Source organism: Falco punctatus, assembly GCF_963210335.1.
Source record: "Falco punctatus genome assembly, chromosome: 18".
Lineage (NCBI taxonomy): Eukaryota > Metazoa > Chordata > Aves > Falconiformes > Falconidae > Falco > Falco punctatus.
In genome coordinates, this window is record NC_137598.1 from 2,141,128 (window position 1) to 2,165,473 (window position 24,346).

Sequence of the window (24,346 nt, forward strand, 5' to 3'; positions counted from 1 at the left end):
CCCCCGCCCCGAGCCCCCCTTTCCAAGCCCCCATGTCAGGGACACCCCAGGCCACTGTGCCTGGCTTGTGCCTCCTGCCCCAGCGTGTGCCAGCACAGGGTTTCCATCCCAACACCAAATGGCATCTTTACATCTCCCCGAGAGCCAAGCCCTAATAAATCAGTAACGAGGCTTTAGCTCCCGATCAAAAAGGGGATTAATACCCGGGCGGCACCAGCCCGGTTGACGCTCTGCTGTCAAATGCTGCCTGCCTCCACTGCCCTTCATCACTCTTCCCTTTATCAGAGCAGTATCAATTTTTCAGCATCACGTGGCGTGGAGTGGGGTCTGCCTGCATCTGAGGCTGTGGGCAGGACCCCCCGCTCCAAGCAGCCGGCACCCACCCGGTGTCCCCTCTCCCCTCTGCAGTCCCCCCCGAGGACCCCACCATCGACGGAGCCCCCGAGATCCTGCTGCGTGCAGGGACACCATACAACCTGACGTGCCGGGCACGCAGCGCCAAGCCGGCAGCCACCATCGTCTGGTACCGGGATGGGCTCCAGCAGGATGGAGCCATCACCAGCACGGTACGGGGACACACTGGGACCCCGCATTCACCCCCTCTGCCCTGTGCCATGCTTCGATGTTCCCAGTGCGGTGCTGGGAGCCAACGGGGCCCGTCCTCTCTCCCCGGTAGGAGGTGTTGGCTGATGGCAAGCGGGAGACGACCACCAGCCAACTTGCCATCAACCCAACCGACCTGGACATCGGGCGGGTGTTCTCCTGCCGCAGCACCAACGATGCCATCCCAGCCGGCAAGGAGACCTTCGTCAAGCTGAATGTTCACCGTGAGTTGGTGCTGGGGGCGGAGGGGATGATGCTTGAGTATTGGGGGGGGGTTGGTTCATCTAGGGCAGGGAGCCAGAGGTGACTTCTGGGGGTACCTGGGCATCATGGGGTGCGCAGGGTCCCCCAGCCCTGTGGTTGGAGCTGGGTGCCTTTGCAGAGGGGTCGTGCCCACGGTGGGATTCATCCAGACCCGGCCGGCTGGTGCCAAGCTGGAGGGGGGAGGCTGGGCTGGGACTTCGCGGTGAACACCGACCTCCAGTGGCTGCTGTGGGAAGGGTCTGCCCTGCCGGAGCCCGGCACCCACCGGCAGCACCCACACCAGGCAGGGATGCTGAGGCCCACGCCAGGCAGGGATGCTGGGTGCCCACAGTGGGCACCCACACCGAGAAGGAATGCTGGGCACCCACGGTGAGCACCCACACCAGGAAGGGATGCTGGGTGCTCCTGGCAAGCACCTGTACCAGACAGGGATGCTGGGCACCCACACTGGGCAGGGATGCAGGGCACCCACAGCGAGCAGCCACGAAGGACGGGGACGCTGGGTGGCCACACGCTGAGCATCGGAGCTTTTGGGATCTCCCACCTGGCGGGCCATACCCTGGGTGGCAGCGTGGGGAGGGGGCAGGCAGGCCACTTTGTCCCCTCTCCCGCTGCCCTGCTGAGCCTGTGCCAGCACCCACAAGGGCTCTGTCCACCCCCCCGCAGATCCCCCGACTGTCACCCTGTCCATCCAGCCCCAGACGGTGCAAGAGGGCGAGAGGGTCGTGTTCACCTGCATGGCGACTGCCAACCCTGAGATCAAAGGCTACAGGTGAGGGTCCGGCGGGACCCCAGGAGGTCCCTCCCCAACCTCCTGGCTTGGCTGCGACATCATATGGGGATGGGGGGGGGTCAAACAGGGCCCTGGGGGTCCCGTGTGTCCCCTGAACGTGCCCGCCTTGGGTCTCTGCCCTGCCCCCCCCCAGGTGGGCCAAGGGGGGGGTGATCATCGAGGACGCCAAGGAGAACAAGTACGACACGCAGGTGGATTACACCTTCTTCACGGAGCCCGTCTCCTGCGAGGTGCACAACGACATCGGCAGCACCAACGTCAGCACGCTGGTGGACGTGCACTGTGAGTGGGGCAGCCCCCGCCCACCCTGGCACCCCCAGGCTGCTGCCACCCCACCCCCCCCCAGCTCTGCTCCTCACCCTCTTCCCCCTGCTCTCTCCAGTTGCCCCTCGCATCGTGGTGGACCCCAAACCCACTGTCACAGACATCGGCTCCGACGTGACGCTGACATGCGTGTGGTCCGGCAACCCGCCACTGACCCTCACCTGGACTAAAAAGGAATCCAACATGGTAGGGTCCGGCGGCTGAGGTGGGGAGGGTGATCTGGAGGGGGTCCCCTGCCCCCTCCCTCATGCCCCCACGGTGCTTGCACCCAGGTCCTGAGCAACAGCAACCAGCTGTACCTGAAGTCCGTCACGCAAGCCGACGCAGGGCAGTACGTCTGCAAAGCCATCGTCCCCCGCATCGGCGTGGGCGAGCGCGAGGTCACCCTCTTCGTCAACGGTGAGTGCCCCCCCTGGGAGCAGGCACCAGCCCCCCCGTGCCAGACCCGGATCCAGGACACGGATGGGTTGATGCCGTAGCGTTTCCCCCTCTCCCCGGGGTCCCAGTCAAGCCCCCCGCCCCGTGCCTCCCGCAGGACCCCCCATCATCTCGAGCGAGGCTGTGCAGTACGCCGTGCGCGGCGACCGCGGCAAGGTGGAGTGTTTCATCGGCAGCACACCTCCCCCAGACCGCATCGTGAGTGCCGGGGGGGGGGGCAGGGGTGCTGGGGGTGACACTGAGCTGTGGGTGCTGACGCAGCCCCCTCTCCCCCACCCCGGCGGGGCCAGGCGTGGGCCTGGAAGGAGAACATTTTGGAGGCAGGGACGCTGGAGCGGTACACCGTGGAGCGGACTAACACGGGCAGCGGGGTCCTCTCCACCCTCACCATCAACAACGTCATGGACGCCGACTTCCAGACCCGTTACAACTGCACGGCCTGGAACAGCTTCGGGCCGGGGACCGCCATCATCCAGCTGGAGGAGAAAGGTAGCGCCGGCACGGCACCGTGGCACACCAGGATGCCGGGGAACCCGGCCAGGTCTCGGCTGCTGCCGGCAACAGGGTGTCGGCAAGGGCAGGCGCGTTCCTGCTGCAACCACCTCCTGGCAGTGCCCCTGTCCCCTGTCCCCAGCTAACATCTCCCCGTCTCCTGTAGAGGTCTTGCCCGTGGGCATCATTGCCGGTGCCACCATCGGGGCCAGCATCCTCGTCATCGGCTTCCTCGTGGTGCTCGCCTGCTTCCTCTACCGGCGCCGGAAAGGAAGTGAGTGGGGAGCACGGGGGGTCGGCAGCCACAGCAGAGGGGACCATGGGTGCTACCTACACGGGGGGTGCCACCCATGGGGCAGGGGTGGGAGGATTCTGCCTCCATCCCTGCTCCTGCGTGCCCCCAGGCCGCAAGGACGTCACCCTGCGCAAGCTGGACATCAAGGTGGAGACGGTGAACAGGGAGCCCCTGACGCTGCATGCGGACCGTGAAGAGGACACAGCCAGCGTGTCCACAGCCACCCGTGTCATGAAGGCCATCTACTCGGTAAGGGACACCCTGTGCCAGGGGGTCACCCCACAGCATCCTTCCCCACCCTGCGCCGGGATGGATGGGACCACTGAGGAACAAGTCCGTCTCTTCCCCACTCTCCTGCAGTCGTTCAAGGACGACGTGGACTTGAAGCAGGACCTTCGCTGTGACACCATCGACACCCGCGAGGAGTACGAGCTCAAGGTCTGGTGATGGTGCCGGGGCATGTGGGGTGTAGAAGAGGGGCAGCTCCCGGTTTTGGCCTGGGTCGGGTGGTCGCAGGGTGCTTTGAGGAGGAGAAAGGGGCCGGGACTTGTAGGTCCTCTCCCCTCAGTGCGTACCCCCACCACCCCCATCTCCTCACAGGACCCCACCAACGGCTACTACAACGTCCGTGCCCACGAGGACCGCCCGTCCTCCCGCACCGTCCTCTACACTGACTACCGCAACCCCGGCCCAGCACGCTACGACACTCGCCCACCCTCCCGCCTCTCCCACTCCAGCGGCTACGCTCAGCTCAACACCTACAGCCGCGGCCCCGCGTCCGACTACAACGCCGAGGCAGCTCCGGGTCCCGGACCCCCTCCCGGCACGGCGGGCGGCGAGACGGCAAGCCAGCTTTCCTATGAGAACTACGGGGGTCACACCGCCTTCCCGGCCAGTGCCGGTTATGCCACCTACCGCCTGGGGTACGGCCAGCCCCCCAGCCTGGACCGGGCACCCTACGATGCCTACGACCCCATGGGCAAGTACGCCAGCGCCACGCGCTTCTCCTACACCTCCCAGCACTCGGACTACGGGCAGCGCTTCCAGCAGCGGATGCAGACGCATGTCTAGGGCAGGCAGGGGCTGGCAGACAGCACCGAGGAGGAGGGGGCGCAGGCAGCAGGGGTCCACAGGTACCTCACGACTGTCCCCTGATATTCAGGGGCTCATCCTGACCCTCCTGCCCCGCTTCTCCTCTAGCGGCTGGACTCCACGTGCTGTGCCACCCCCCTGGGGTTTGCTGGCAGCGGGGACGTGCCCCAAGTCTCTTCGAGCTTCCACTCATTCAGTTCTTTCTTTTCGGTACCTTCCCGGAGGAGGGAGGGGGTTGGGGGGCATCCTCCCCGCCGTGCCCGTCCCGTCCCCCTGACCCCAGCCAGCCTCAGCGGCTGCGTGCGGGTCCGCATGGCTCTCGGGGCCGGCTCTGCAGCCTCCACTCCCCCATTGCCCTGGATCCCCCCTGTTGAGCTCTGTGGTGCCGGATCCATCCCTGATGGGTCCCCAGCACCCCTGAGCCAGCACCCGCCTCTCCCTCCTCTGCAGGAGCAAGGGGCTGCACACGAGATGCCCCCAGACCCCCCCCCATCCCATCCAGACCCCCATGCAAGGGAGCAGGGAGGTGCTATATGTGCGTATATACGTGTCTGTATGTACACACATATACGCAATGGTTTCTGTTATCGCCAAAAAAAGCCCCATCCCAGCCCGTTCCCGTTCCCTGTGCCTTGATTTCGGGGACAGCCCCCACTTGGGGCCAGCTTCCCCCTTCCCCACCCATCCCACCTGCCGACAGCCCCCGCGCCCACCCTCGGAGCCGCAATCCCAGGGGATCAGGACGGGTAAATTCAGAGCAGCAGACCCCCTGGCATCTGCGTGTCCCCCCCCCATACGCACACTCAGACCTACGGCACAGGCAGCGGCAGGTTTCCGTCCCGCTGTTGTCAGCCTGACCCCAAGCAACACCCTGAGCAACACCCTGTTGGACCGGCTGGCGTGGGGATGGGGGGGTCCCTCTTATGAATGTATATAAAGGTGTATATAAGGGGTGTAAGCGCCCTCTCGGCCACCAGCAAGTGTTATCGCTCCCCAACCCCATCCCCGGCACGCTGCCGCCCCAGCCCTGCGGGTTTGGTGAATGTTTTGAGCCACAGCAAACCAAACCAGGTGGGAGCAGGAGCTCAGCCGGTCCCCCAGCTCCAGGGACTGGGAGGCACTGGGCAGCCAGGGCGATGGGACCCCAGTTTCGCTGCCTGCAGCCATAACGCTCGCCCAGCCGTCAGCTCAGGAGCTGCAGACGGGGGTCTTGCCGGGGGGCGATGAGTTTTGGTGGGAGGGTGGAGGCATAGCGAGGGGGTTTGGCCGGGGAGCCCTTCCCGGTTACATCCTGGCCCCACTCCCCAAAACTGTCCCTGCGGTCCCCCGGGATTAGGTACGAAACACCTCCCCACATGCGCCCACCCCACGGGGTCTGTCCTGGGGAGGGGGACATGCTTTGCAGTCCCCATCCCACCGAGCACCCCACTCCCAGTCACTGACCCCAGTGGGCTGGATGCCACCCTGTCGACAGCAGGTACGATTTCGAAGGGCTGCCGGGAGGGTTTGGGAAGGGGCTGGCAGAGCCGTGCTGGCAACACAGCCCCAGTGGCACAGCCGGGGGGTCCGCTGCCCCCCTCCTTCCCCCCTCGACACCCCCACCCCCCCAAAAAGGTACTGTCAGGACGGGCCAAACCCTGGAAGGTGCTGAGCCCGCGCCCAGCCTGAGCCTCCAACTGCAGGACTGCGTGCCATTTCTTGCAATGGTGCCTGATTTAACCCCCTACACACACCCTCTCCTTGCCCCACGTCCCCCCCGAGGACAGCCCCGTTTCGGGGGGCTCCCGCCCCAGGTGCTGCACCCCCACGTTGATAGCAATAGCCACCACGGCAGCGCAGGACGGGTGTCCCGCCCCAGCCATCCCCGGGTGCCGTGAATCGAAGCCGAAGCTTTAAATTAAAACTCTTGCCGGGGTGGGAACGGGGCCCCCCAGGCCATGGCTGAGCCCCCCGGCACTGGGCGAGCGGGTCCCTTCCCTAGCACCGGCTGGTTTAGACCCCTAGAGACACGTATCTGTGATGCCCCCACCCTGCCCCCACCTCCCATTTTTTTATTTTTAATTTTCCTTTTTTTTAAATATTATGTACTATATTTTTAGTCTTAAACACGATATATTATATATATTTAATTTTTTTATATATATATATAAATATAAATGTTAAAAAAGGGGCTGCAGGTCGCCTTTGTTCTGCGGGAGCATCATGACAGGGTGGGTGTGAGTGACCCCCTTCATGGGACAGAGTGGCTTGGAGGGGGGTCTCCAAGGTCCTGGGGGTCTCAGTGGTGGCACGGCCAGTGGCGCTGGGGACGTGGGTGCTGCAGCTGCCCCAAGGAGGGACAAGCTCCTTCCCCGTGGCCAGCACAGGGCAACACTTGGACCTCGGTGATGTTTGAATCAGCTCCTGTCACCAGCAGGGGCATGGGGGCGGTGGGCCCTGGGGGGGTCTGCTGGCCCCCAGACCCCAGGCAAGCAGCCAAGGGGGCAGCGGGATGCGTGCCAGGCTCCACTGACCTATTTCGCCGAAGCTTTTAGCCAGAGCCAATGCCAGGAGGGGCAAGGGAGGTTTGCCAGCCCCTCCGCACCCAGCCTGCCTTTATTTTATATATATAAAATTTTATTTTATTTTTTTTTCCCCAGAAAACCCTGCAAACAGGCTTGCTTAACGATTTTGTTTCCCTACAAATGTAGCCTATTACTTGGTGTGTTTCCACGCCTGGTTTATTATGCATGAACCAGGCAATTTGCCTGCTGCTCCCGGGACCCATCTTTAAAACAAAAAAGGTGCTTTGTCATTCTTAATGGCTTTTGCTGGAGCGAGGAGCAGGCAGATGGAAGCACGGATAGACGGATGGATGGACACGGAGGAAAGGAGAGACATTTTCTTCTCCGTCCATAACCTCTCTTAACTCGAATGCCGCTGCGCAAACCAAGCCAGGCAGCTTCAAAGAGATGGGCTCAGCTCCGAAATCCAAGCCCTGGAGGTGTCTCTACCTTGCTAAAGAGGCAGCCTCCTTTCCCCAGGAAACAAATCTTCCCTCCTCGCCATCCGGCTAATTTATTCCCGAGATGTATTCTAATTTATTCCCCAGGACGGCAGCAGGCTCACCGCCTCCTCGCAGCGGCACAGAAATCTCTCACCTTGTTCTTCCTCCCGCTTCCCTTCCCTCGTGGGCTCGCCAAGGCTGCAGCCTTCGGGGGAGTAGGGGGGGGGAATTTGGGATGGGAATTTGGGGCGGGCTGCGTGATTTTATTTCGATTCCATCCCCACTCTCCCCTCAGTGTGACAGAGAGGGGGGCAGCAGGTGGGAGGGGAGCATCTTTGCCAAAGTTTGGGGGTGCGGGTGAAACCCCTCATCCCTGCATTTTGGGGGGAAGGACCCACCCCACCCCAGGGGGGACTAACACGTACCTGCCCTCAGGTCCCAGGATCTTCTCCAAAATCTACCCCATGCCAGCAAAACCACCAGGCAGGCTGAGAAACGCAACCCTGCAGCTTGGAGCTTGTTTACCAGGGGTACGGACAGCCACGATTTAACTTTGAGTCACCCTGACAGCTGCAGCAGGTTAAAAAAAAAAAATTAAAAGATTCCCTCAAGAAAACCGTCATTTGTCTCTCAGAGCCCAGCACCCGATAATACCACACTTTAACCAGGGAGAGATATGATTCCCCTCCCTTCCCTCACTGCTGGTTGTCATGCTGGAATTTAATCTTTCAGCCCTCTGTTACCCAGACTGGTGATAAAATATAATTTGATTTTGTTCCTAATAAATCACGAGCTCTTGGAGAGCAAGAAAGACGAAGGGACAGCTGAGGTTCCCTGAATTCCTCTGCATAGCAGAAGGACGGAAAAGAGGGAGTTAATGCCAGCACCCCAGCTCAGCGTCCAGCATCAGCAGTCACCCCTGAAACAGGCAGATGCAGGAAACAGCAAAGCAAAGGTTACAGGCAGGAGACAGGCAGGTGCTGCCTACGGGCCTCAGTTTCCCCACCTGCCTGGGGCTCTTGCAGGGCCAGCTCAGCCCTGGTCAGCAGCAGGAGCAAACCACAAGGGCAGTGACCATGGGACAAGGGCAGTGACCATGGGACAGCGTGACACAGCTGCCAGCCACCCAGCCACAGTCCTGCCCCGCGCAGGACGGCTGCTTTGAGGGGAAGGAGGGGAAGCAAGGCAGGGCGAGACCCACCACCTGTAGCTATTTCTCCCATAAGCTATTAACTTCAGCAGTGAAGATGATTATGAAGCTATCAGACGTCCAAACCTCCAAGCAAACTCTTCAAGGAGGCAACTGGATTTGCACAATAGCCACTGTGAGCTGCCACCATAGAGCTTGTGCACTATAAAAGTGACTTGCAAGTGTCTTGTTGCATGTGCCGCTGCTTTGTATAATAGTATAAAATGTATACACATGATTTGTAGGCAATTCCTTTAAGATTTCCAGGTGGTGAAGGCTGAGAAGAGGTGATCCATTAATTCAGATGGTCTTAAAACACAAGGAACAATCTAAGATGAAGACTCAGTGGCAGAGCTCTCACTACTGGTATGCCTTTTGGTCTATTTATTCTGTCTTCAGCTTTTTGTTCCAGTAACCACCACAGCTGCCGGGTCTTCCAAACAGCACCTCCAGCCCCGCGCATCCAGTACAAAGCCAGGTTTGCTGGACTTGGTACCCAAAGCAGCAGAGAAAGCGTTATGGAGGTACAAAATGAGTTGATAGGCCTGCAAAAGCCTCCGCTGGCTATGTCTTGACTTAAGCCCACAACAAATGCTTTGTGGGCTCCAGAAAAGGGCTGTCATAGCAGGTGTAAGGAAAACACCAGCTCAGGAGCAAGGAAAACACCAGCTCAGGAGCAGGCCTCACTGGCAGGCCCCGGCCCTCACAGGCCTCAGGCCTCGGCCTTGCCCCTTCAGGGCACCCGCCCTGGCTCTCCCGAGCTGCCACACAGCCTTTAGCCACACGCCCTTTAGCGCCAGGACCTTTGGACCCAGGACCTTTGGTCACAGCCACACGCTACTCCTTCCCCTCAGCCGAGCCACGCGGGCACTGAGGGCGGCGTTGCCCTGCGGGCCTATTTATAACCTCGGGACTCTCGCGAGATTTGGCTCGGTGAGAACGAGGCGCGAGGCGCGGCGCTTCGCGCGTCATCACCGGGCGCCCGGCGGTAGCGGCCCCCGGGGCGGGCGGGGGGAGCTGGCGGTGGAGGGGCGCTAGGCAGGGCTCGGGGCACCGGGCTCTGCGGGCGTGAGGAGCGCCGGAGGCTCCAGGTGGGGCTGGGGGGCCCAGGTGGGGCTGGGGAGCCCAGGTGGGGCTGGGGAGCGCTGAGCACCGGGCCCTGGGGTGCCAAGGCTGGGTGGTGCGGGGGTACCGGGGCTGAGCCCCGGGGCTGTGTGGGGCTGAGGGGCGCTGGGGACCCGGCTCTGGGGGAGCTGAGGGGCCTGGGCCTGAGCCTGGGGGCTGTGTGGGGCTGAGGGGCGCTGGGGACCCAGCTCTGGGGCTCTGGGGGAGCTGAGGGGCCTGGGCCCGAGCCTGGGGGCTCTGGGGGGCCCAGGGCTGGGGGTCTGAGAGGCCCAAGCCTGAGCCCCAGCGCTCTGGGGGCGCCCAGGTCTGGGGGGGTGCAGAGGGGCCAGGGGTTGAGTGGGGCTGAGGGGCGCTGGGGACCTGGCCCTGGGGCTCTGGGGGACCCAGGGCTGGGGGCTGCTGAGGGGCTGGGCTCTTGGCCTGAGCCTGGGGCGCTCAGGGCTGGGGGGGCTGAGGGGCCTGAGCCCCATGGCTCAGAGGGGCCCCGAGGATGTGGGGGTGTGGAGGGGCCAGGGCTTGGGCCTGAGCCTGGGGGCTCTGGGGGGCCCAGCACTGTGGAGGTGCTGAGGGGCCTGGGCCTGAACCCCAGGACTCTTGGGGGGGGCCAGGGCTGGGGGGGGGCTGAGGGGCCAGGGCATGGGCCTGCGACTCGGGTCTCTGGGGGGCACTGGGGACCTTGGGGCGCCTGCTCCCCCCCTAACCCCATTCTTTTCCATGGAGGGCAACAGCCTAAAGCTGGCTGAAGTGGGCAGGGCCCCCCCTCCATCCGCAACCTCACCCACCCTCCCACCCCCCCATAGGCTTTTGTCCCTGGGTGACCCCTGACAGCGCTCCCTGAGCAGCACGGGGTCTCCTCCCGCAGCGGTGCTGCTCAGCCCTGGTGATGGCACCTGCTGGGGCGGGCGGGGGGGTGGGCACAGAGCCAGGCCCCTGCCCGAGAGCCATAGGAGTGGAGACACTCCTGGGCTCCCTCAGGAAAGATGCTCCTTGCAAAATAACGTTACTGGCCTGGCCCTGGGAGGGAGCTCTCCCTGAGAGTGAATCTCTCCCTAACTGTTGGTGCTAAATAATAAAACACTGTGTTTCTCTTCTTGCGTCCTCAGCCTCCTCCAGGAGCCATTTCTGGAGCAGCGGCCTCTTCCACGAGGTGCGCTTTCACAGCAGGGGCACTTAACTGCCTGCAGGAGTTACTCGACAGCCCTTGGTGCTTTAACCGTGTCATGACTCTTTTTATGAGGAGCAAAAGGGTCTTAAGATCATGAGTTTGGCTGCCTCTGGCCCTCCCAGAGGCTCAAAATTGGGACCCAGCCCTGGCACTGGTGAGCTGAGCCCTGGCTGTGGTTGCAGGGGGTGTGGGTACCCACAGTTTGTGCTACCTGCTGAGCCCCTCCTGGGTTTCAGTGGGTTTCGGTCGCTAGCCTGTGCCAGAGGGAACCGGGAGCTGGCATCAGCTTGCCAGGGGGTCTGTGCCCCGCAGGGCTGTCTTGGCCCTGGGTTCCTCCTTGTGTTTCGGGGGGGGGGGGGGGGGGGGGAGGAGGTGGCAGTGCTGGGGGGGAGCCCCAGGTATGTGGGGTGAGATCCTGACCCTGCGCTGGGGCAGGGCGGTAACGGGGTGCCTGCAGTGGGGGTAGCGCTTGGAATGGGGGCTGAAAGCAAGCCCCGGGGCTGGTGCAGCCCCATGGGAGCTGGAGGATCTCTGTACAATGACATTTTCCATCTGCAGTGGGTGACACGTAGCTGTGACCATCCCTGGGGTACAGGTGCATCCTTCTCCATCCAGATCTTGTTTACTGGGAGCAGTGGGGAAACCCCTGAACCCCTCTGTCATCGGGTTGTCACCTGCAGGGAGAGAAATGGTTGTGCCCTGGGTGTATGGCGTGTGTGGTGGTTCCGTGGCCCTGGCACTTTTCTGTCTATTTCAGGAGCCGAAGCGAGTGGTGGAGACTGGCAGCTGCCTACACTGCTGCCTGGGGGCCAGCGTCTGCGGGGTGATGCCAGGCGGCCTGAATGTGGCTGCTTGAAAGACAGGAGAGGCTGGGGGCCTGGTGGGCAAGGACTGGATCCAGCCCTCGGGTGTCCCCCTGCCAGGAGATGCTGCTGCTCTGAGCCCACGCTCTGAGCAGGCTTCGTCATAGCCGCTGTGACAGCGACAGGGGAAAAAAGAGAAGTGGGCTCTGACACCCAGGACTTCCCTCACCCCCTCGCTGAGGCTTGGCTGAGGGGGGGTGACACAGGCTGGCACCCCCAGGCCTGCAGGGGTACCCAGGTGCAGGGACATCATTTCTCACCCCGAGTCACCTCTCCCTGCTTTGCCGTCTGACAGAGGCTGTGCTTGGGGGGCACGGCGGGGGGCACCAGCAGTGTCCCCTCAGTGTCACTGATGCTGCGAGCGTGGGGGTGGCAGGGCAGGGGGTGAAGGCAGGGCTTGCGGAGTCAGGTGAGGTGTGAAATCGTGGGGGGGTCGCCCTGTTTCTAGACAGCGGGGTGTAACTGTGGAACCCCTGGCTTTGTGCTTCTATCTGCAGCCGCGTGAGGAGGTAGCGAGGGTGGAGGACAGGTGGGCGCCACGACTGCCTGTTCGGCGTCGCCTGGAGCCATTGGTTTGCAGGTGGGCGAAGGGTGGCAAGGGAGGGGTCTGCAGAATGGCCAGGGGTGGAGGGCTCAGCTCAGCGTCCCACCACCCACCAGGCTGCGGGTGGTTTTGGGGTCCCACATCACCCTGTGGCTGCAGCCATGGGGCGAGGGCCAGGGCAGTGGGCTCCTGGGACCTACCTTAACGCCTCTTTTGCTCCGTTTTTGTGATGCTCCATTACCCCAAGCCAGGGCACAGCCCTTGCAGGTGAACGGTGTCCTGGGGGGGTCCGTGGTGCTGTCCCCGGCTCTGCCCCCCAACAAGACGGTGAAGGAGATCGAGTGGAGCTTTTCAGCCGGCGCCACCATTCAAGTGGCAGAGCTCGGCCCCGGGGGCTTCGAGCACCCCGACCCCAGGGACCGCTTCAAGGACCGGCTGGAGATGTTCAACCAGACGGCGCTGAGGATCATGGCCCTGGAGCGGGGCGACAGCGGGGTCTATGGGGCTCAGATCAAACTGCACCCGGCGCTGGTGGAGGATCAGTTCTTCAACCTCTCCGTCTGCGGTGGGTGGTTGCAGAGTAAGGGATGGAGATTGCAGAAATTATTTCGTTTTGGTGCTGAGTGCCAGCACGTGTGGCCCCTCTGCTAATGCAGTTGGGATGTTTCCAGCCCTGGGAACGGATTCGTGCCCGTAGCCCCCCACACACACACACTGCATGTGTGCAAAGCGACAATTTATGGTCACGTCAAGCTGAGTTCTCGGCAAATGATGTGGTTTTCCTGACTGCAAACAAGCGCTCATCCCTGCCCCCCACCCGGGGCTCAGCGCTGCTCAGCACCAGCCAGGCACCGGCTGCACCCCAGCGCCCTGCTCGCCCCCGGCATGGCACGTAGGCGTCCGCTGCTCCTCGCCCGCCGAGCGGCAGCTGCCGAAGCGAGGCCAGCCGGCACGTTGGCGGCTCCGGCTCCAGCTCCCCGCGCACGCTGTGGCCGTGCCGGCTGGAGCTAATCAGCTCTGGCAGCCGGCTGCGGCACGAGGCATGCGGCTGGGCCCTGCGGTGATGCTGGTTGTTGGGCCACATCCTGGCTGCTGCCAGCCTTTCCGATGTCCCTGAGACGGGGAAGACCTGTTTTTCCCGGTGTGTGTAACCCCTTCCCATGGCAGAGCTGCTGCCAGACCCCAAAATCCAGAGCTGGCTGCTTTTGACCTGGTGCCACCTCGTGCTGCAGCGCCATGTGCTGAGGGGGAAACGTCGCCTGGATGAAACCCTGGGGGGAGCCAGGGGGTGTCAGGGTGCATCCCCTCCGCAGTGGGGTGCTCCACGTTGGGGTGCAGCCTGGCTCCCCACACAGCACCCTTACCCGCAGGGCTCAGCATCTCCTGGAGGAAAGGAGCCGATCTGTAGAGCTGGCCAGGGTGTGCTGGAGCGGAGGAGAGGGATCAAAGGGGAGGGTGAAGGGCTTTGGGGGTCTCCTGGTATCTCCGGGCACCCAGGAGCTCCCCCTGCCCCACAAAGGGCTGTGTTGGCAGCCGGGCATCCCCTCTCTGGGTCCCTTCCCCAGTCACAGGGGACAGTGTCCGGCGTGGCTGCGGTGGTGCTCCTGGCAGCACATGCCAGTGCCACGCTGGAGTTTGTCCCCAGTCCCTCCGCAGCACCGTCCCTGATGAAGAGTGACGTGGCGATGGCTCCAGCCGCCGTGCCCACCTTTGCTGACACTCTCCGCTTTGCATCGGCGCTGCCCCGCTCCCGATGCCGTGGGCTCTGCCAAGAACCGCGTCCCATTCCACAGCTGGATGATCCCAGCTCTGGCAGCAGCACGTGCCAATAGGAATGACAGCCTTGGGACTGACCCTGTGTCCTTCCCCTGGCCCCCGTGGACACCCCGGCATTCCCACAGGGGACCGAGCCAGCAGCTTTTCCTGGTGCAATACTGGAGGAGTAATGGACCTGCTGTCTCCCAAAGTCCTGAGCCTGATGCCTTCAGCCCACCCGGCCAGACGAGCCCCGGTGAGGTGCTGCCCATCTCCCCATCACTTGGGGACCACAGGGGATGTCCGGCACAGCGATGCTTCACCTCGCTGGGGGTGTCCCAGCCTGTCAAACCCCTCGTCACCGGTTCACAGGCAGGAGGATTTGGCAGGAGGCAGCCCCTGCCTTGCAGAAGAGCCAGTGTCATTCCTGGCAAGCACCTGCCATGGAGCCCCGTCTCCGTCTGGATGACCTTCGTGCCATCGAGCCATCTTGTTCTTCTTTTCCTCGGCTCTCAAAGGGACGGGCGGTTTTCCCCGTTAGCTGGAAATTTCAACTCAGTGATTTTCATTTCCCCTCTCCCCTCAAGACGTGGGAGGAACTAGCAGAGTGGGCAGCGTGTCCAGCCCCTGCTCGCCTGTCCGCTCCCCTCGGGGGGACCCCGAGGGGCATTTTTGGAGCATTCACTGGCCACAAGCAGCCTGTGTCCCTCCCTCAGTTTCCCCAGCATGTCAAGGATCTTTGTTTGAAGGCACCCCGAGATTAGAGCTGCAGTTAATTGTCCCTTGGGTGCAGGTTAATGATTTTTGCTTGTAGGCGGGGAGCAGTAAGCACCGTCCCCACCGCTCCACTCGGTCCCGGTGCAGAGAGCAGCCCTGCTGCGGAGGCAGCTTTCCCCCCTCCCTGTTTTCAACCTCGAGCTTCTGGAGGTTTTAAATAAAAAATAAGCTTTCTGTGCTGCTAATGGAAAGTGCTTCCTCCCAGCCACAGCCCCCGCAGCAGCTCAGGGCTGCTAAATCGTGGCTGGGAGGGCTGGGGGGGGGGGTCTGCAGCCCCCTGAGCAGGCAGCGGTGTGTGAGGGCCGGGGGCAGCCCGTGGGGACAGTTTGGCAGGGCCATGGCTGCCTTGGCACCACCAGCGGCCCCTGCCAGCACATCGGTCCCCCAGGTGTGTCCCCTGTGGTTCAGCCAAGACCTCGCATCCCCTCGGGGGCGTCCCCTCCAGTGCTGTTTTGTGTCCCCAAGGGTGCTCAGGTACCCCCATACACCCCCCCACCCCCACCGCTAGAAGCAGAGCTGGGGGTGCTCCCACCACCCGGCTCCAGGATGCTCCTGCTGCTTGGACTTCTCCAGAGAAGTGCTCTTGCTACTGGGATGCCCAGTTTCCACCAGCCCTTGGTCATCCCAGCGGGAGCCCTGGCAGGGCTGTGCCGGGCATTGCCGGCATTAATCCGGGCACTGAACCAGCCTGACGAGGGATGCCGCAGGGTCGGGGGGTCACCGGCAGCCCCCGCCACGCTGGTTTAGCATCCTTCATAGCGCGGGTACCGCAGGCTTCCCCCAGCCACCTAATCATTTATGGCGAGCTAATTAATAAGCTGGCTGTGCCCTGCGATGCACGGCTTCCTACGGGTTGCAGCGAGAGGCGGCTTTGCTCCTCCCCGTCTCTCCCGCTGCTGACTCTGCCCACTGAGCCACACGAAGAGCCGAGGAGGAGAAATGGAGGGGGAATTGGCCAGGAGCAAAGCCCGGCTGCCCTCGCTGCTCCTGGCACTGCTCGGCCTCGGCCCAGGTGAGTCCGCGGGCGGCCGCTGCCCCTGAGCCCGCATCCCACGGGAGCCCGCGGGCAGGGGGCTGGCAGCGGGGTGGGATGCGGGCAGGGATGCCGACCCCATCCTTGCCTTCTCCCTGCCTGCTGCGGGCTGACTGCAGCCCACCCCCGCTGCCCCTCCGAGCCGAGGTGCTTTCTGGAAGGCTGGCTCAGCGGGTCAGCCTTAATGAGAGGTTTCGTAACGAGGCGGCGGCCAAGCAGCCGGGAGGACCCCGGCTCCAGCCCCCCTGCGAGGGTCCCCTCGCTCCTAACTCAGCTTATGTCGGGGGCCACTGTCACCCCACAGAGCCCTTTTAGCCCCCCGGGGGTTGTGCCAGCTCCAGCTGCGAAGCAGCTCCTTACGTAAAGCGGGAGTGAGGAATCCCCTTAATTCCCAGCGTGCTAATCCACACGTTTAATAATTCCCATAAAACCTCCGATTCCTACAGAAAGCATCTAATAGTACGGGCAGATTAGCGGCGGCGGGGGGGTGGGGGGGTTATCTTCCTAACGATTAATTAGCTTCGCCGGGCTGTTGCCAGCCAGCAGGCAGGGGAGCGGTGACACCAGGTGCCAGCCCTGCCACGCTGATGACAAATATCTGACCCAGCTAGATGGAAAATAGGCTGTTGACGACGCTTCGGAGTTTTCCAGCTTGCTCGCTTTGATCAAAATTATTTGATAAGAGCGTAGCAGGGTGGTGGAGATGGGGGGAGTGATGAGAAAGAGCAAAAGGTGGTGAATAAACCCTGGGTGGGGGGAAAGCAGCCCCGTGGCTCCGGGTTTTGGGGGTCCGATGGAGAGCCGGGGTGGGCACATCCAGGTGCTGAAGGCATCAGCGATGCATCGAGCATCAATGTGTTTATCACCCTCCAGGTGCTGCTGGGGGGGGCAGGGGGGGGTGTCAGGGCTGCTGGGACTGGGGTCCCCCGAATCCTGGGGTAAACAGGATGAGCCGGGAGGATGCCGGGGAGGCGAGGCGGCGGCAGTGCTCGGCGGAGGCCTGGCACCAGTCGGCTTTTCCCAGCCGTCATTTCCTCCAGCCACTCTTACAATAGTGCGGGGGCGGCCGGCGGGGACCCCCCCCGAGAGCCGCGGATGTGCCATGGGAGGGTGGAAAACGCCGGGAGGGGTGCAGGGAGGATGCTCGTGTCGCTGCCCATGCTGCTGCGGTGCCCTGGGTGGGCAGCCCCTGGGTTAAACACGGTGGGCAGTGCTGGGGGGGGGGTGGGGGGGTGGGCACAGCTAACGGGGGGCACTTCCAGCCTCCACAGCGAGGGATGGGGAAGAGCATCTGCCCAAGCTTCTCCGTAAGAAGCCCGATGAGCTTCTGCAGGGCCCCCCCCCCCCAGATCCTTTCTGCTACTTGGGGTGGTGGCTGTCACCCCCCAGACCCCAAATCCGGTGCTTTGAGACCCCCAGATTCTCCCTCAGCACCCCACTGATCCCCAACTCGCATGCACAGGCTCAGCACCCTCCCTCTAGGCTCAGCGAGAGCCGTTGCAGCTACGGTATCCACAGCCGGGGTGGCTTCACTTGGCCCCAAAAACTTTGCAGTCACCCAGGAAAGCGTCAGAAATTCCTTGAGGTTTAAGATTTGCTGGAAAGAACAGGAATCGAGCCTGGGATAAGCAGGGTCAGAGCACCAAAAGCTCCAGCGACGAGGAGCGCTTCTGCTAAAGCAAAGAGGCAGCTTGTAACGTGGGGCTGCTGGAGGGTTTTATATAAACTAAACACTCAGATGTCTGTGTTTAAGCTGCTTTAATATACAGGCACATCTGCTTCTGCCTCCTACGGGTGGGGGGAGTGGAGGGGAGGCGAGGGGGGGTGTGCATCAAGGTGATGCGGGACCCCTGGACTCGGCCGTCGTGGGGGACACATCCCAGCCGGGATGAGGGCAAAGCTGCTCGCCCCGCCCTCGCCATCCCGGAGGCTGGGCATCCCGCTCCTGGCGTGGGACCAGGGCTGGGGGAAGAGGAGGCTGTTATCCCAACGGCAGAGGGGCGTGGGGGGCTGCGGGGGCCGGGGCCGGCAGAGGAGACAGCTTGTAGGTAGGCGGGAGCTGCCAGGAGCGAGGGAGGTGGTGCCGAGCAGCTCCTGGCGTGATTTTGCAGAGAGCTGTCGATGCTGCCAAAAAAAAAAAAAAAAAAAATTCCGAGTGGAGGCTTAGGTGGAGGGGCTGGAGTCTCCCCTGGGGCTGGGGGAGCTGCCTGGCCTGGAGGCAGCAAACTCCATCCCTTCGGGCATCACCCTGGTCCTGCACCTTGGAGGTGGCTCCATCCGCTGCTCCAGCATCCCCAGGGCCCCCCCTCCCCAGCCATCCCCGCTCTCCCCCATCGCCTTAACCCTTGTCGATCTTTCGTAGGCATCTTGGCCGAGGTGCGTTTTCAGGCGGACAATGAGGTTTTGCAGATGCTGGCTGGGAACTCCTCCCAGAGCCTGCTGGAGCGATGTTCTGGTGAGAGCCCGGCCGCAGCCCCGGGGACGGCAGCGTTCAGATGGGTGCCCGCATCTGAACCAGTAGATGCTTGATTATTTTTTTTTGGCAACCAGTCTCCAAGCCCGGCATCCTTCCCTCCCTGTCGGAGCAGGAGGTGGCTCCATCAGGATATGAGGTCTTCTAGTGGGGGGGACATCCCCGTCCCCAGCCTGGAGAGGGACCAGCTGGTGAAGAGGAGACCAGGAGGCTCCGTCAGGGCAGGGAGATGCTGCTTCTTCCCCCCGAAGGGTCCTTCTGTCCCCGTCTTGTCCACGCTCTCCCCGTCTTCTCCCTCGCTCTCTCCATCTTGTCCCCACCGTCCCCATCTCGTCCCCACACACCTGGTGACTTTCTGCCTTGTCTGTAGAGCTCCTCTTCGGCCAAGCCAGGGCACAGCTCCGGCAGGTGAACGGCGTCCTGGGGGGGTCCGTGGTGCTGTCCCCGGCTCTGCCCCCCAACAAGACGGTGAAGGAGATCGAGTGGAGCTTTTCAGCCGGCGCCGGCGCCACCATTCAAGTGGCAGAGCTCGGCCCCGGGGGCTTCGAGCGCCCCGACCCCAGGGACCGCTTCAAGGACCGGCTGGAGATGTTCAACCAGACGGCGCTGAGGATCGTGGCCCTGGAGCGGGGCGACAGCGGGGTCTACGGGGCTCGGATCAAACTGCACCCGGCGCTGGTGGAGGATCAGTTCTTCAACCTCTCTGTCTACGGTGAGCGGCTGCACGCTGGCGCTCAGCAGAGGCACTGGGGGCAAAAATAGAAAGCCCTGAGAGCGAGCAGTAACCCCTTTCCCGGTGGGGAAACTGAGGCACGGAGCGATGATGGGGTTTACCAGCGTTAGGTTAGACCCCTTTGCACCCCAGTGCTTGCAGCCCCTCAAGCTCTGCAAAGGGCCAAATCCTGCCACTCCAGGGGTCCCTGGAGTGGCCATGCCGCGCCCTGCTGGGGACAAGCGTGGCGGTGGGGATGAGTGGGGTGGAGAAATCCCTGCCGTGCCGTGCTGATCCGTGCCCCGCATCGGACGCAGAGTCGGTGCCGAGCCCCCGGACCCGCAGCCAGCTCCTGGCCAGCACCCTGGAGTGGTGCAACCTGACGCTGCAGTGCCAGGGTGCCGGCAAAGGTGCCGTCAACGTCACCTGGAAGAAGGACAACATCATCTGGGACCCCACCTCCGACCGCCACCAGCTCTCCCCCGATGGGACCACCCTCCGGCTGGCCCTGCCGCCCACCGCCGCCAACGTCACCTATGCCTGCACCGTCAGCAACCCCGCCGACCAGAAGGTCGTCCTCTTCGACCTGCAAGCCATCTGCCAAAGCGGAGGTGAGACCCTCACCCCAGCCGTTCTCGGGCGTCCCACACCAGCCAGCTGGCTCAGCACGGGGCTGGGGGGCAGCCCTTGGGGGGGGGGAGGTCTTGGCACCGCTCAGTGCCTCTCTCCGCCCTCCCAGGGGGACAGACGTCCTTCTCGAAGTCGGGGTACATCGTCCTGACCCTCATCCTGCTGGCGGTGAGCTTGGGGGGGGCCTTCTGGTGCTGGCGGATGAATAGCGAGAAGGCAGCAGACCCAGGCAAGTGAGGCCCCCCCTAAGCGCCGGCATGGCTTTGGGGGGGCTAAGCGGGGAGGGGGGTGTCTCCTGGCCCCCCCTGACACCCCATTCCCCTGCAGCTGCCACCCCCACGGTGCCTGCCGAGGAGAGCCCCTCCGACCCCCAGTACGCCGAGATCGTGCGCCGGAGCCCCCCGGAAGGTAATGACCAGGTGAGGCCCCCGGGGGGGCTGGGGGCTGCTGCCCAGGGAGGGCTGTGCTGGGGGGTCCCAGCCATGCTGAGGGGTCACAGACAAACTGGGGTCCCAGCCACACTGGGGGTCCCAGACACACTGGGGTCACAGCCACGTTGGGCTCATGGCAACACCGGGGGTCCCAGCCACACGGTGGGTCCTAGCCACACTGGGGGCCATGGCCATACTGGGGTCCCAGCCACATGGTGGGTCCTGGCCACACTGGGGGCCATGGCCATACTGGGGTCACAGCCACACTGGGGGTCCTGGCAACACTGGGGTCCCAGCCACGCTGGGCTCATGGCAACACTGGGAGTCCCAGCCAAACCAGAGGTCTGGGCCACACCAGGGGTCCTGGCCACACTGGGGACCATGGCCATACTGAGGGTCCCAGCCACACTGTGGGGGTCCTGGCCACACCGGGGTCCCTGCTGTAGTGGGGTCCCAGCCCCACAGGACACCTAAGGGTGCAAGCTGGGCTCTGTGCTGGGGCAGAGCATCCTGTGGGGGCTTCCTGGGGCTGGGGAGGGGAGCGGGGCCAGGGGGTCCTTCACCACCCCCCCAATTTTTGCTGCAGGGCCTGGGTCACCCCGAAAATAACCAGGAGCAGAGCCCCCCGCAGAAAGCACCGGTCACCACCGTCTACGAGCAGATCCGCCGGGCGCCAGAGGACACAGCCGAGGAGGTGACATAGGCCCTCAGGTGCGGGGGGGGGCTGCCCCCAAAGGGGACCAGCACCCTGGGGGTCTGCATGGGGGGTCCCCCCAACCTCCACCCGCTGCTGAGGCTGAAGGGGTCCTGTCTCCCGCAGGCACCCGCAGAGCCGGAGCATCGGGATTTCCCAGAAGGGCTGTAAAGTGCGTTGTGTGCCAAATCCAACCCCCCCAGCCCCCCTTTCGGCTCCGGGGATGGGAGGCACCGTCTCGGGGCGACAGCCGGACCGACGCTTCCCCCCCACCCTCCGGTTTCTCTCCAACCTCCTTGTCTGATGCCCCCCCGAGACTGTTTGGGGAGTGGGATCCCGGCCCGAGGCAAAAACGAGTGGTGGCAACGGTGGCGAAGCTGGGGGGACCCCTCCGTTGTCCCCAGATGCCCCGGGATGCTCTGGGATGAGGGATGCTCCCTCTGTGGGGAGATGCCCACGCGGGGTGGACCTGCCCACCAGCTCCGCTGCTGCCACATTGACATGGGGGGGGACACCGGGGTGTCCCCCCAGCCCCGGAGCGAACCTGGGTGGCATCTCCGGGGCCACAGAGGGATGCAGAAAGGACCGTTGCCTGCGCAGCTCCACCGAGAAGCACCCACTGTTCCCCACCCCCACCCCATAGAGGGGGTGTCTCACTGCCTGCCGTGTCCAGCACCTACTGTCACGGGGCCCCTCGCTCGGCCAGACCTCCCGCCGTTGTAAAAAGAGCAAAATAAATGTTGGTGAGATGAGAGGGGAGAGCTGACGGCATGTGTGGGCACGCGTGGGCACCGGCGGGCACGTGCCCGCACGCCTGGTTCACTCCGTGCATCTGCACGTGGACCCGTCGCACTAAAAGCATCCCCGGGCCGTGCAAACCAGCCAGGTTTGGGGTTGCACCCTGAGAAACCCCAGCCCGCCCCCCCCACGTGCCCCCCAAAACCCAGGGGGTCTCACAGCCTGATTCTCCATCACAGCCAGGACCCACTGGGAGCCCCGAGGGGTGACAGCCAGTGTGGGGACAAGGCTGGGCTGTCCCCAGAGACCTTGCTCCTCTTCGACGTGGCTCCTGTTGGTGCTGGGTGGGGGGGTCTGGTTCAGCCAGAGCTTCTCAAGCAAAGGCTTTGCTGCTAGCAAGGAGAAACTGGCCAAGCCCCCAGTGGGAAAGAACTTTGAAGCTGGGGTCAGGACATCCCATGTGCAGGGGACAGGACACCCCATTTCCAGGGGTCGGGACATCCTGGGTATGGAGGACAGGACATCCTGGGTGCGGGGGACATGACATCCTGGGTGCAGGGGACAGGACATCCCATTTGCAGGGAACAGGACATCCCGTTTCCAGGGGACAGGACATCCCGTTTCCATGGGATGGGACATCCAGGTGCAGGGGACAGGACATCCTGGGTGCAGGGGACAGGACACCCCATTTGCAGGGGACAGGACACCCCAGGTGCAGGGGACAGGACATCCCGGGTGCCAGGAACAGCACACCCAGGGTGCGAGGGACATGCGGGACACTGTGCCCCCAACCAGCACCCAACAGGAGCAGCCACCCCAGCTTGACCCCACAGCGGGGACAGGGCCCTGGGGCTGTGCCGGTGCGCCACGCTCATCGCCCCCATTTCCAGGGGAAAAACAAGGGCTGGGCAGCGGGGACCAGCCCAGGGGCTTTGGGGACAGCCCCAAACCCAGGAGGGACCCCACCGACCCCAAGCCATGGCCATGCCGCACCGGCTGGGACTTGGGGTCCCCCCGTGCCCTTGGTTGCCAGCTCCTCCCAGAAGGTGCTGTTGCTCTCGGTGGGTGGATTTGCACATTCGCTCCCTCCGAGCCGGTATGTAGGGTCAGGATCAAGGTGTCAGGATCAAGGTGTTGAGCTCAGCAGCGTCAGAGCAACAGGGATGTCACCCAGCCCCCATGTACCCGTATCCCCTGGCTGCTGCTCTGGCTCCTGGCAGTGGCAGGTAGGTGTGAGGGGAGGGCAGCAGCCACACTGGGGTGGACCATGGCTGGTCCGATGCTGGTCACCCCCGTTTCTGTGTGACCCCTGTTTCTCAGCGACCGGTGGGAGAAAGCTGGGGGGCACAGCTTTTGCATCCCAGTTGCAAAATGAAACCTGGGGGCGGGGGGGAGCTTAGAAAATCCGTGAAATATTAGGGATGGGAACAGGATTTCCCTCGGCAAAGGATGCTCCGGGGTACCAGCAGCATCTGGGTGGGGGAGCGGGGGCTGCTGGCTTGCAGCCGATGGGAGAAACGCTCAGGGCGTTGCTCACCCTCCTCTCCTCACTTTACTCGGTATAAACTGACCCCCTGAGAGGTTTCTGCTCCCTGGGGTGAGGACCCCAGGGTGGGGACCCCAGGGTGGGGACCCCAGAGCCGGCACCTTGGGGCTGTTTGCTCTTTCTTCTGCCCCGTGGCTGCTGCTGGGTGCGCTCGGCTGGGCCAGCCAGCCAAGGGAAAGGGAAAATGAATGAAAATTAATTTTGGTGAGGTAAGGAGGAAGATGAGGAGGGGCCGCCTTCCTTCTTTGTTTGCCTGTGTGTTTCCCTGAGGAGGAAGAGGGAGGCCGGAGGGCAGCTTGGCCCCAGGCTGCTCCGGCTGTGCTGCAACATCACGGCTGCCTTCCTGCTGCCTCGGGACGGCGAGTTTGGCATCCTGCGGCCATCGGGGCTCCTGGAAAACGCTGGATGGGTGCAGCGAGTGGGCAAGGGCTGGGTACTACCGGGGGGTTACCCACCCACCCACCCACCCACCAGCTGGGTGCTCCAGGACAGCCGGGATGCGGCAGCACCGTCATCTCGCTCCCCATCACCATGCACGGCTGCTGCACCGAGCGCGGCGCCCTGCCAGCCCCTGGTGCTGTGGTACACGAATGAATCCCCCTCCCAACCTCGCTCCTTTGTGAGCACATCCCCTAAAGTGGGGTTTGGGGGTGCCCATGGCCATGCTGTGCTGATGCGTGTGGTTTGCTGGCTGCCGGCCATGGGGTTCCCCTCGCCTTCCTCTTGGCAAACCAAGGCGGCTGTGGAGAGCCAGGGGAGAGGCTGGAGTCAGCCCCGAAGCTCGCAGGAAGCTCACAGCCAGGGTGCAGGATGAGGCCTGTGGTGCGGGGATGTGGTCATCTGTCCTTCTGTCCCCTGCACCGGCTTCTCGCAGCGTTTGGTATCTCAGAGCCGCGTCCCCCGTCGTGGGCAGCTCTGGTGCTGGGAGCATCTGGCTGTCACCCCAGGATGCTGCACCCCAAAAGCTCAGCACCGAGCTGGCCCATGGCCCTGGGTGGAGGGTCCCTGTCCCCACTGGGACCCCTGGGGACATTTTCTGTAGGTTTAAACTCAAACCTGCTCTGCTTTGAGTCCCACTCCAGCGCCGGCGTGGTGGGGAGAGCATCCCCATCCTCTCCGAGAAGCTCTGGCTGGTCCCATCGTGGGGATGACTCATGCACGGCATGGGGTGACACTGGGACAACACGGGACAATGCTGGGAAGGCCCCACGAGCACCCAGCATCCCCCCAGCCCCACCCCACGTGTGGTACCCAGCCGCTGGGGATGCTGGCAGGGGAGGTGAAGGGTGTAGGATTCAATGAATCATCTCAGGCGGATGCCACGCTCTCATGACTAAGGCACCAGTGGGCAGATGCCCACGGGTACCTCGGATGGGGGGCTGTA

The 24,346-nt window shown here is 63.4% G+C and overlaps 2 protein-coding genes across 8 annotated transcripts in view; both read left to right on the forward strand.

Moving 5' to 3' along the window:
* Nucleotides 1-9,109, forward strand: part of KIRREL1 (kirre like nephrin family adhesion molecule 1) — a 28,782-nt gene extending 19,673 nt beyond the window's left edge. For both annotated transcript variants that reach the window (XM_080368564.1, XM_080368565.1), the window contains 12 exons: nucleotides 409-566; nucleotides 677-827; nucleotides 1,534-1,639; nucleotides 1,794-1,942; nucleotides 2,043-2,170; nucleotides 2,257-2,383; nucleotides 2,520-2,620; nucleotides 2,713-2,911; nucleotides 3,081-3,188; nucleotides 3,319-3,458; nucleotides 3,570-3,647; nucleotides 3,810-9,109. In XM_080368564.1, coding sequence (XP_080224690.1) covers nucleotides 409-566; nucleotides 677-827; nucleotides 1,534-1,639; nucleotides 1,794-1,942; nucleotides 2,043-2,170; nucleotides 2,257-2,383; nucleotides 2,520-2,620; nucleotides 2,713-2,911; nucleotides 3,081-3,188; nucleotides 3,319-3,458; nucleotides 3,570-3,647; nucleotides 3,810-4,280 — 1,916 coding nt within the window. In that variant the 3' untranslated portion in view covers nucleotides 4,281-9,109. The remainder of the gene's footprint in view (nucleotides 1-408; nucleotides 567-676; nucleotides 828-1,533; nucleotides 1,640-1,793; nucleotides 1,943-2,042; nucleotides 2,171-2,256; nucleotides 2,384-2,519; nucleotides 2,621-2,712; nucleotides 2,912-3,080; nucleotides 3,189-3,318; nucleotides 3,459-3,569; nucleotides 3,648-3,809) is intronic.
* Nucleotides 9,110-14,965: 5,856 nt separating this feature from the next.
* LOC308055009 (SLAM family member 8-like) lies at nucleotides 14,966-21,432 on the forward strand. Of its 6 annotated transcripts, XM_080368569.1 has the most exons (8): nucleotides 14,966-15,717; nucleotides 18,101-18,193; nucleotides 18,582-18,923; nucleotides 19,241-19,534; nucleotides 19,663-19,782; nucleotides 19,881-19,972; nucleotides 20,571-20,678; nucleotides 20,805-21,432. In XM_080368569.1, exons 1-8 carry the CDS (start codon nucleotides 15,645-15,647, stop codon nucleotides 20,847-20,849), a joined length of 1,167 nt encoding a protein of 388 aa, XP_080224695.1. In that variant the 5' UTR covers nucleotides 14,966-15,644; the 3' UTR covers nucleotides 20,850-21,432. The 6 variants fall into 6 exon arrangements, 4 of the variants coding, with proteins under 4 accessions (XP_080224695.1, XP_080224693.1, XP_080224694.1 ...); XR_013924330.1 differs by having other exon boundaries at nucleotides 14,966-18,193; nucleotides 19,881-19,961; XR_013924331.1 differs by having other exon boundaries at nucleotides 14,967-18,193; nucleotides 19,881-19,961; nucleotides 20,571-20,695.
* Nucleotides 21,433-24,346: the final 2,914 nt, after the last annotated feature.

What these genes read in the sequence shown, in the direction of transcription:
- LOC308055009 (XM_080368567.1), top strand. Translation starts at nt 17,860, where the DNA reads ATGCTGCCAAAAAAAAAAAAAAAAAAAATTCCGAGTGGAGGCTTAGGT. An exon ending in CCTGCTGGAGCGATGTTCTG is followed by an intron (nt 18,194 to 18,581) that starts GTGAGAGCCCGG and finishes CCTTGTCTGTAG; the next exon opens with AGCTCCTCTTCGGCCAAGCC. An exon ending in AGCCATCTGCCAAAGCGGAG is followed by an intron (nt 19,535 to 19,662) that starts GTGAGACCCTCA and finishes CCGCCCTCCCAG; the next exon opens with GGGGACAGACGTCCTTCTCG.